Source organism: Triturus cristatus, chromosome 6, assembly GCF_964204655.1.
Source record: "Triturus cristatus chromosome 6, aTriCri1.1, whole genome shotgun sequence".
NCBI lineage: Eukaryota > Metazoa > Chordata > Amphibia > Caudata > Salamandridae > Triturus > Triturus cristatus.
The window spans coordinates 1,037,603,862-1,037,616,128 of record NC_140589.1 but is presented as its reverse complement, the minus strand read 5'-3'; the positions used below and the strand labels follow the sequence as shown (position 1 = coordinate 1,037,616,128).

At 43.0% G+C, this 12,267-nt stretch overlaps 1 protein-coding gene across 6 annotated transcripts in view; it reads left to right on the top strand.

The window, feature by feature from the left end:
- LAMA2 (laminin subunit alpha 2) overlaps positions 1–12,267 on the top strand; it is a 3,129,796-nt gene that overhangs the window by 1,971,612 nt on the left and 1,145,917 nt on the right. For all 6 annotated transcript variants that reach the window (XM_085611831.1, XM_085611827.1, XM_085611830.1 and 3 more), the window contains one exon: positions 6,262–6,492. In XM_085611831.1, coding sequence (XP_085467957.1) covers positions 6,262–6,492 — 231 coding nt within the window. The remainder of the gene's footprint in view (positions 1–6,261; positions 6,493–12,267) is intronic.

Below are 12,267 nucleotides of genomic sequence, written 5' to 3'. Positions count from 1 at the left end.
ATCCTCCTCCAGGTATTTCTCTCATGGGATAATTCTCCACTGGTTTCTCTTTTTCTCTCACTGGAAATGCTGAATAAGTTGTTCTATCTTCAGATTCCTCTCTTTTCTTATACCACCTATCCTTCCACTTTTCTACATCACCCCATCTTCGCAATAATGCCACCATTTCTTTAATCTGTCCTGTTCTACCAGAAGTATTCAAATTTTCTATGTCTTTCTCTGTGAAATCCATCCTGTACGTTTTCTGCAAAGCCTTTACTCTATCAATGTCAACTCCTTGCTCATTTGCTATCGCTCTTAGTCTATCATGTGTATTTCTTGCTCTCCATGTTATGCTCTTGCACATGAACATTAATTCACCATCATGATGACTCTTCAGGATTTCTGTTGGAACTGTTCCTGTCACAAGCTCTTCTAATTCTATACGTAACTTAACCACATCAATAACTTGTGAATCTTTATCCTTTTTCTGAAGAACTTTCATCCAATCATTCAAATCATCCACTGTTATTTCAGCAGTTTTTCTCACTGGAACCACTTTTTTCTGCGGTTCTAAAATTGGCATCCCTGAACAACTAGGTTCACTAACATCCAATAGTTCACTACATGTGTCATGTCTGGTTTGTCTCAGGTCACTTCTCCCTGTCCTTTTATCTGAATCTCCTGAAGGACCAACTGAATTTGTCGAATCATTTGCAATATATGGAACTACCAGTCCATTCTCACCTGTCCTCTGTTTATCAAACACAGGAATTACCGGACCTATAGTTACAGGCACCGTAACAGCTTCCAGATTCATCGTTAACTCTCTAATTTTCTCAGTCAGTTCTGTTGTCGTCTTTGCTAATTGTCTGGCATTTTCCTCACTACCTCGATTCTCTCTCTCTCTGAAAGAACTACTACTTCTTGATTCAGGTGTCATTTTTTCTTTCTCAACTGTATCTCTTATCGGAGAAACAACTGGTGTACTCTCATCTGGTTCTGATCTATATGGAGGTGGTCTCTTGTAAATCATGTCATTTAAGATCTCATCCTCATACTCTCCATATCTTCTCCTATCTGACTCAGAAACCCTTTCTTCTGAAGGAGCAGAAGCTTCAACTGTTCTCATAGGATATAATCCCTCTGACATACTAGCATCTCGCCATCTTTTCATTCGATCATGATGTGTCTCACGATCATGTCTCCTCCCAAACATATACCTGTAGTACCCTCCAGATCTTTGCTTTTCTCGGTCATGAACTTCCTCTTCCCATTCCACTAAAGCCTCGAACTGTGTAGGTCTCGGCTTCGGGTCTAAGCATAACATTTTTTCCCGTAAATTTCTCAACACGGCCAAATTAAATGAACCATGTTCTGGGAATGCTAGAACACCATCTTCTTTAGTATACCTAACCCAATTCTGCAACCATATACAGGTATGTAATCCATATTTCGCAACCATGAAGGATGCAGGTGTTTTCGCTGGAGGTAGCAACTCACCCTCTCTTGTCTTAACCTCTTTATCCTTGCTAAACCACTTCTTAACCTTTCCAAAGAACGTCTTTTTCTTTTTCTCTTCTTGGTAATACATTTTAGCAAGCGCTTATCAAACTCTCTACTCTTTCCGTATTATAATACAATACGAGTTTAGGTTGGAAAACTCGATTCCCTACGTGACTAAACAGCTCTTCCAATCCCTGCGCGACTCACACTAACGCACCAATCCTAACGCGAACCCTATTCTGAGTCACTATCCAATCAGTGCGCGGACCTCCTGACGTCAGCAGCCGCTGCAGTCTCTGTCTCCTGTCTCTGTCACTCGTCTACCCCTCCTTTACAAAAACTCTCAGTAGACTTTGTGTGTCAAAATTTCTACAAAATCTATTAGTTACAACATAAAAACATCTCCATTGTCTGCTTCGCTAACCACAGAATAGTAAAAAGAGTCTATTTCTCAAGAGTCAACAAACTTACATACATCTCATAACTGTTTCCTCTAGGACGTATCCAAAAGAGTCTTACAATCAATAAATGTATATACATTCACGCACATTCATACGAGAAAAAATATAGTACATGCACACAGAATCCTGCTTCTCGAGAACAGCGCACAATCTGTCTCTATACAGAATTATAACTCACAATAACTAAGCAGCTTACCTCTGCCCAGTTCCTCAAACAAGCTCAGAGAATACCGATTACTCCTCCCGCAATAAGCTTTAACGGCAATCCTTACGGATCCCTGGGACTTAAGACCAGAGTTTCACAGATAACCTTCACTACGATACACACTCCTTATATACCAGAAATATTTTCTAATAGTAACATACAATAATGTCACTGATTCCGAACCCAGACAATGTGAACGCGCAACTTCAATTGTCACACGTAATTCCTTACAATCCCGTCTTTCCCGAGAGCAGCATATACACCTTCCTCTGCCCTACTACGGAACTGTTTCCAGCTTCCAAATTCCAGAAGCACTACATATAACTCAACATTACGACTCCAACATATAGTATTAGTACATATACCAACAACATCAAAATAAGTCAATAATCAATAAGCTAATTTACAAGCAATCTTATCTTATCAGATCAAGACAACCATCTATAACCATCCTCTGCTACCAGAGAAATTGATAGAGATCAGGGTATCAAAAATATGCCCACTACCACGGATAGAGTAATCTCACAGTTACACGCACATACATTCATCATACGCTAGGGCCCATTTCACTAACATACGCTCAAATACTCTACCAGCAATAAACCTGTGGGAAGAAAACTCCTAAACCACCCTGCATCTATATCTAAGCGATAGGACCTGATTATAGTGGTTGTCCTTAATCATACTCTAAACAATCTATAAAACAATGATCAAAAATGTACCCAATAATTGACAAGAAAAGAAATATTCAACACCATGTTTAAAAGTTATATTGCTTTATCTAAAATTAGTCAAAGTAAATCAGAATAAATCATTTCTCATAGTTACCTATTCTAACTAAGTGTCAGAACGGGTCAGGACCAGTCTCTCGGCAAAGTCTCTCAAGACAGTCCTCAGCATCAGTCCTCAGCAACGCAAGTTCACGCGGCGAAGGTAAAATGGCAAGTGGCAAAAGGGTGGCGAAAGAGTGGGGAGGTCCCTCCCTAAACTAACAGTTTTTATAGTGAAAAATACAATGGAAACTCACATTAAGTTTGCAGAATACACTGAGTCACTGAGCAGAACGTGAAGGAAAGAATGCAACATTGCAACATTTGTGAACCTCCGCTCAGGAAAAATACACACAGCGAAGACTACGGAACAGGAACCAAGAAAATAAAAACATGTATCATATTTTATCCGGCTTCTCCTCGGCCATCGAGCCACAGTTCAGAGTTTCCCTCTAAGGCTCCTTTGTCTTTCGAGATTGCCAAGGACACTTTCACTTTTCTTGGAGAACTCCCAAAATCTGCTGCTGTCCTCATGGAAAGTTTTATAGAAGGACTACGGTCATTTGTCTTCAACCTTTTTCCAGCAGGGGTCTCCCTTGCCACATCACAGGAAAACCACAGCCAGGCTTCAAAATATTCTCAGCTCAATTAAAGCCTTCATAGGCCACAATAGATCATCTTTAATTAAAGAGACAAAATAAACGTTACTACAGCATAATGATTAAACAGTGTAAACCCCACTAATACCCTTATGTGTATGCATTTATCTAGCTTTGCGACATAAAAAGCATTAATTCAGACAGCGTTTTGTGCTCAAAATAAATAGCACACAGCAACGTTTAAACATGAAAACTTGCACGTTATTGTAAATACAGAAACAGCAAACATAAGCTAACCCTCGTGTAACTTTCTCTTGTGTTAGGACAAACAGGTTGATCAGTAAAACACACTTACACAAGACAAATAATTAATTGTTAATTATTAATAAATTAATAAAACGCATAGACATGCCAGAGCTTCAAAAGCTCCAGAATTTTCTAAAAGAAAACTCTGCTCCAGCACTAACACTCTCTACCTGGGCCTTCTAAAGGGCCTGAGCCAAAAACTGCAGCTAGTGGTAAATCTTGCAGCCACATTGGTGTATCAACAACTAAGATACAGCCATACTACATCCTTACTAAAGAAACTGCACTGGCTGTCAGTTGTATAAAGAATAGGCCAGACAATCTTTAAAATCCGGCAGAGTAAAAGTCCCACATTTGTCTCCTCCAGAATAAGGAACTATATTCCTAGGCGTAACCTCAGATTGGCACATCTCAATCTCCTACAGGTTCCAAAATTCTATAGGAAAAAAGCTGTGGGGAACCAGGTTGACTGTGTGAGCCCCTGGTGCTTGGATCTTCCGGATAACATGAGAGCAGTAACCTCTTATGAGTAATTCAGAACTCGACAAAAACCATAGCTTTTTAGTCAAGCTTATGATTAATCTGCAACTTCGCCCTGCTGCTAGTGCTCTCAGCACCATGAAACCTTTCAGTGAACATTCGCTTTTTTTATAACATAACATACCTGGTGACAGCTTTTGAAGTGTGGGGGATCTCCTAGGTTACCCACACATCTAGTTCTGGAAAGCACCTCCCTTCCCCTGCCAAGGCTCCAACACGTCTGTGGTGACAAAAGACTAGTGTCAGGTTCCTTTGTGTATGCTGAAGGTAAGCCCTTTGAAATGTAAGTGTGTAGGGAACAGCTGCGCCACCAGCAATCTAGGCAGGATGGCCGATCCTGCTAACATCTAGTTCTCCTTTGTCTCTATCTGTGGGAGGACTACACAAAGCCCAACAGCTAAGCTATACACAGTCATGTCTCCCAGGACACTGGGTCTTTTTCATTCTGAAGACGATCCAGCCTATTTATGCACTGGAGTAGAAACATCAACAAGATAATAACACATTTTGATGATTTCTCAAAATATCATTAACCTCTGTATGTAAGTGTAATTCTTCTTTTTGAACAAAAATTCTCAAATATTTGGTCTAGCATTTTTTCTCCTCTCTGACGACTAGCAAATATGAGAACACAATGTCCACAGCAACAATCATACATTAATTTTAATATGGGTACTAAAGAAAATAAACTTTACCTAGAGTCAGGCTCTTGTATTTACCCTTTTATCAGTTTGATGACCAATGGAAAACACAGCAAAGAGCTGACTGTCTGTAACCCAGTACCAGAAAACTTGCAACATATTTTCTATCTTTGTCCTGAACTTCTTGACCCCCGTTGGAGATACATGAAACCTATTTTTAACAGTGAGAGAATCAGAACAATCAAAGATGCTATTTTATTTTGCTTTCAGGGCTCGTCACCAAATGCTGTTGGTCCCATAACTAAATTCTTATCCCCAGCAATAAGACTAGAAACTTTAATGTAGAAATGATTTTACACGCCTGTTTCTTGTGAAGTTTTAGAAGGAATGGTTTAATCTTACGGTGCATATCTTGCATGTATTTTAAAAACTGAGTTTTTGTGTTATATGATTATATATTGCATACGATTTTTTTTTAATTGAGACAATAAAGTATTATTATTACTTTCCACTGCATTGCTGCACCTGTTTTATGTTGCCACCATTTGCTTAAAAATGATTGAAATTAAATATTTGCATATGTGCAGGGCCTTTTTGACAACAGTTGACTTATTATTGTGGATCATTCATCACATTTGATGAATCCTACTTGTTTTAGTAAGTGTTTAAATTATTTACAAATGTATCCTATGGAAGCATTGTACTTAAGTTATAACGTGCGCAGGCCTCTCTAGGAATTCAGGATGGCCTTATGTGTAAGCTTACAATAAGCAGTAATGCTTAACAGACAAAGCACACAGCATCAGTTGAAAAACATGTTAGTTGATGGTGCCGGTACTGTGGTTGAGCTATGCAATAAAAGGAAACAAACTTATTTTAGAACATTGGAATGTTGGGTGCTCCATTGAAGACAATGGAGTGTTCTGGGCTTCTAATGGTCGGTAGAAAGAAGCTCTAATGTTTGTCATTCACTGCTGTTGCTGAGAAGCAAAGGCCTCATGGAGCCCGAGGCCCCTTTAAGGCCTTTGTTTTATTTGTTACACTGCCCATTAAAGGCCCGCTCCCTTGTTAAAGACGCTAAAGCGGCCAATAATGACGCTACGGCAGGCTACAAGGCTATAATAGAAGGTGGCTACCAGAAAAGATAATGAAATGTATGTGAATTGACTGCAGCTTTGAGAAAAAAAAAACATTGAATTGAATATTAACAACATTATTCTTACTTGCTAAGATGTGCTTTTATCTTCTTTTCAGGCATGTGAATGCAGCCCGTTAGGATCTCTGAGCTTCCAGTGCAACCCGGACACAGGCTGTTGCTTCTGTCTACCAAACTTTTCTGGGGATAAGTGCGAGGAGTGCAAGCTAGGATTCCGTAGATACCCTCAATGCATTGCCTGCGACTGCTCGCCCGCCGGCAGCGAGGCCCATACCTGTACCGCAGATAAATGCTCATGTGTTGATGAGACTGGACAATGCAGCTGCAAGGTACTGTTTGGCCCCAAGAGACCCTGTCCTTCATTGTTACCATTGTGCAGCGTTACATTGATTCATTCACTCATTTCAGGCTACTACATATGCCAGTGACAGCAGAGCTGCTGCATTACCAGAATAGTTTTGCTTATGAATTTATAGTGTGGCATAATAGGAATGTTTTTTGCCATCTTCATGGCGCTTATCACTTTGGGAACAGAGATGCACCAATCCTCTATTTTGAGTGGCAGTACTAAATTACATTTGTTAAAATAGCTTTTTTTCTACTTACTACAAAGATAGTTTCCTCCATCTTACCCTCCACTGATGTGCTTCATGTCTCTTACTTTCACCGAGTGTTCTCACCAACTTTCAATTTTAAACTATGGACATTTAACGAACATTAAGAAAATTTGTGTTGGCAGTTGTCAAAACTCAATTTCCGAACTACAAACACATACTCAGAAGCATCACTCATTTCCCTGTGGAACAGAGGGTTTCGCGTGGACCCTCTGTTTCATGTCGAGGCAGTGCAGTGATGTGGGATACATGGTCCCACTCCAAGGTTCAGTTAAGAAGGTGGCCAAATTCTGATCCGCTTGTGAGGGGAGTGTTTGTGGGCAGAGTTGTAAGACAGATTGTGTAGCATCATCCAGTAGCATCAGTGCACATCAGCCCCACATGCATAAGAATGTTGTGATGGCCACATTCACCATACCACAATAGAATCACACAGAGATTTTCCACATCGAAATGCCTCCATATTGCTTCCAACCACAGGGATCTAATTGATTTAGCAGTGATTCAGAACTCAGACTCAAAGCTATTTCACACAAGACCCCAGAAGGCTGGGCAGACCTAAGATATACGTCTTGTCTTTTTTACGACAGAATCAAATGCTCCCACCAAATTGTGACAGTAACAGTCTTCTTGTGTCCTTCAAGATTTGTTGAGCAACAAATTCTTATTTGTGGCTATTTGTAGGCATTTTCCAAAGGCATGTCTCTGAAAGGCATGACTAACCATTATGTGATTGAATACCAGTTATCTGCCTTATTCCTTTTGTTTAATCTGGTGCTTTCCTATAGCTTGACGGTTCATAAATGTACTGAAAAAATAATTTGTATCAGTAATTTGGGGTTCTCATCTCTTTGAGTGTTAATGCTTTCTTCTCCAATGCCTCTCAATATCAAATACTAAGTCTGAATACATTCTATCAGCTCATTAGTACTGATCCCTTAGTTGTGACTCTAAAGCCATACACAAAGGCTAAGACTTCCTCAATCTTTGGTGGTGCCATGCCAGCAGTATGCCTTGGTTCCTTAAGTCCTTTCTGTTTGGTAACAAAATGACAACTTAAGAGGCCCACCTCGCCTACTGTTCATATCTGTGTCACTCTTTTTAATAAGATCGTGCTTTTGTATGGTGCTTGTTCACCAGAAGTGTGTATCTTGGTGCTATGACAATTGGGGACGAAGGGCAGCAGACACAGATTACTAGTTGACCTTAAAAAGCCAGCTTTTTAATTGGTAATGCCACGAATGTATGCCAGTAACTCTAGAACGAGTTCGCCAGTACACCGACTAGCCGTCCGCCGTATTTACAAGCCAGACAGGGAGTAGAAAAACAAGAACTTTAATGGCATAAACCTGAGAGCCTGCTGGGCCAGATATAAATGGAGCTTATGCCACAGGAAAATGCTACATAGCAATTAACAGAGTGGTGCACAGAGGGATTAAAATGACATCCTCTTTCACTCTGCAACCAATGTAGGGGGATAACACAAGGAAAATATCTTCCTCAAACTTTCTTGATCTGAGGAGTAACCATGATGCTGTACTTGAGGCATACAATATTCTTGTTCAGAAGCCTCTGGTATATCGTAAACACTGCCAAGTCTAGAGAACATAATGAGGTTCAATCAATCAATCTGAGGTTTGTAAAGCGCAACTACTCACTCACGAGGGTCTCAAGGCGCTAGAGGGGTGACTCCGTTGAGTGCTGGGGTCATCCAAAGAGCCAGTTCTTGAGGTCTTTCCTGAACTGGGGCAGTGTGGGGGTTTTCCAGAGGTGGAGGGGGAGGTTGTTCCAGGCCTTGGCTACGAGGTAGGAGAAGGACCTTCCCCCCGTTCTGGTCTTGTAGATGCGTAGGATGGTGGACAGAGAGAGGTCAGCTGATCGGAGGTGCCTCTTGGGTACGTTGAGGGAGAGGTTCACAGAAGCTACTCTGCACTGTAAGGAAACAAAAGCCAAGATGCCTTAACCACAGCTGTTGTCTTACCTATATCTGATATCTGAAGTTCTAGTCAAAGTTGTGAGACAATAAGCTGAAATTCCTCACAACTGAGACAAGAATGGGCCATCTATCCTTCTAAGTGGGCCGGAGGCCAGGTCACAAAAAAGAGAATTTAACAGGATGAGTAATATCTCTGCCTTACAATTAACAAGAGAAGGCTGACAGTCACTCACTGCTTATCAGCAGTCAACATGTTGCCAGATATCCATGTTGAGTTTCCTACTAGTTTTGTAACTTTAAGGCAAGATGCGTGCATTACTAAATATAATAAGTTATGTCAACTACTTTGCAGTAGAGTTGTTAGGTGTCTTTGAGAAGGCAAGAGATAGAGGGGGACCTTGAAGGACTACCGAGCTGACTTGTTTGGAGGTTTACTGAAACATAGGAAGTGCAATACTTTCAAACCTCTGATTGAGTAAGGCAACCACTCACTTTAGTGTGAGACCCCCAGACTGACTTTTTCATGATGCCAAGACAGGATGTCTGACTGTAACCAATGCTGCTGACACATCCAGCAGGATCATGGTGTTGGTATCACCGCCATCAACTTCAACATTCTGGTTCCAGCTCAGAGAGAAATACATTCTTACTGCTTGTTCCAGGTCTGAAGTCCACAGGAGTCGAGTATGTGATATATTTCAAAATCTTAGATGTCAAAGGTAATAATGCAGTAGGACTAGAATAAGAGGCCTCCTTTGCATCCAAAGAAGGTTTCTATGGGCACAGTATCACAATAGTGGTTTCGAACAAGTACACATCACTTTTTTTAATGGGAGAGGACTACATCTGTAAAAAAAATTGATTTCTGCACTCGCATATAAGCATGTCAAAAGCATCTTGAGGTTCAAAAGTTGAAAGAGAAGGACATAACCATATGCATGTAGTGACCATAGTGACATATTCAAGTGCTATAGAAAATTGATAATCAGTTTTCTTCTGGATCAGTTCCACCTCCACACCAGAAAAGCAGTTAAAATCAAAGCAAAGATGAGATTTGAGGGGCAGTTGTGGCAGGATTAACTAATGTATCAATGGGCAAGAACAGCTGCTTGGTCTTGTTAAGTGTGTTAAAACATTTCATAAATTAATTATTTGTCTCTGCTTGCCTGGGCATAAACTCTGGGCTGCCTCTTTTGGTTGTTTGCATTTTCATCGTCTTAGATCTAGCACGGTCCCAGGTATTGGCCCTGCTCTCAGCAAGATGTTTATAAACCTTTCCCAAGACTGTAGTGTTGTTAATTATGATTTGGACTTCGGAGTTGCAGCACTTTGCAGTGGACGCCGAAACAGAGAGTCCCAGCATTTCTTTGGGTCATGTGAAAATAAGTTAGCCTGGCTGTCTGTCCCAGGAAATATAGGTGGTCTCCTTCTTAACGATTTCTTCCAGGGCCGCTGCTTGTACTGTGAAGTGGTGGGGTGGGGGGAGGAGGGAACACTAAAAAAGACAATTACAAAATAAATACAATTGCACTTACCTGTTCCAATGGCAACCTTCCTCCCAATCCTCACATCCCTGTCAGCAGTCTGGTGCACATTGCACAGTCTCCCAGCTCCCAATCCTTGCTATCCCCCCCCATCATATTACCAGCAGGTGAACAGAGCTGGGATTGGTGTGCGTGCCTTGGTTCGGAGCTCAGACATGGACTAGGAGCCTGTGTTGGTTTCTCCACCCCACTGTGCAACACAGCTAGGTGAAGAAAGGCTAAGTGCGCTTCATGGTTTCACCGGCCCTCTGGGTCTGACCAAACCATCATGCGCATTTAGCAGTGCCAACCACTCCCCCCTCCTCCCTGGTGATGCAGCGTCACTGTGGCTGTCCCCACCCCTACCTCGGCTCGCAGCCTGCAGGACGCAAAATAAAATGATAATAAAAATGTTTTATTATAATTTCATTTATGTCCTTGCTTCTGCTGCCTTAGGAAAGGGGGCGACGCTCCTCCGCTATAACGGAGGAGGCTAGTAGGAAGGTGGAATCTGACTATATGGTTGCCCCCTCTTTCTGCCTGGTGTTTTGCTGGTTTATGACTTAGTTGGACTGGGTCCCTACTATTCAGGGCCCCAGTCTATCTGCTTTCTCTGTAAAATGGTTTCCATGTACATTAGGTACATTTCTAATTGGATTCTGGAGTGCCTTATAAGCCCCTAGTATATGGTATACTATGTACCTAGGGCATAGGTACCTCAGAGGCCTACCAGGAGCTGAAGCATGTATTATGCCACTCCTGGGGAGCACTCCAAAATGACACCACAGGTCTGCTACTGCAGTCTGGGTAAGGTGGTGATTGCACCCTTTACAGTGGTATAAGCTACCTATATCACTACCATTGCACTCACATATAAAACCTATAAGTCACTCCTATGGCAGGCCTAAACAATCCTGAAGGCAGAGTGCTTGGTTTTTATGTGAGAGGTTGCCCCTGCATGAGCAGAGCCCCTCTGCAGCGTCCGGAGTACCTCCTCTGGTGCTGTTTGTGGTGCAGCCTGACCATATACTCTTAAGTGCATTATAACCTCACGGTAAATGCTAACTTTGGGGTGGCTGCACGGAAACATGTCATGTGTGGTGTCAAACGCTTTGGAATACTACCCCCCCCCCCACCAGTTCTGGCGGCGGGGGTAGCATTCCACCCTTCTAGAGGGAGAGACATGTTCACACTGGTCTAACCCGATAGGGCTTTCTACAGCCCTGGTATCACAAAATGGATGCCTCTGCCACAGGCACGGGTCTGGTCTCCTGCTGCTGACCGAAACTCCGGCAGGGGAGGCCTGGACAATAGGTTTCCTGTCCCAGGGAGGTGTGACCACCTCCCCAGACAGGCAGATGTGTATTGGGGCTGGGCGGGAGCACTCTCTGGTGCTTTGAAGTCCTGCACTGGGGGCACACTTGGTGTCCCTGTGCATAGTCCAGTTCAAACCGGTTGCAGGGGCTATCTGCCCCTGCTCTGGCGCGAAACTGGACAAAGGAAATGGGTGTAACCACCCCTCTTTCTAGATCCTCCCATAGGTGGGTCCCTAGAGTATGTCCAACCCCCAAACTTAGTATAAGTATGGGAACCCAGTCGGGGGGGCGTGGCCAAGCCGGCTATGCAAGCGGTCGTGCTTTGCTGAGGCTCCGCGATCGGGCCAGCAAGCTGTCCGGTTCCCAGCGTCGAACTGGACAACAGACTCATCTGACAGGAGTCGGAGGGTGAGCGGCATCCAGAGACCCCCTCAGCAGCCGCTATCGAAGGGCCTCCGGAGTGCAGACGGCAGAGAACGGAGAGCGGGTCCAGGGCTGCCGAACTCAACATGGCGCCCGCCCGCAACTAGCTGCCGACGGTGCACAGTGTGGATCGCGGCAGCGACACACCCCGCCCTCGCTGCTGGCGCAGCGTGAACCTCAGCGGCATCTGGGCCCCAACACCCGTGACCCGACACACCAGAAAGGATCTTGCAGCCTCGGGGAATTCGGAGGGGAAAGAGAAAAAAAACATGGCCGCCGGGACCCGCGATCG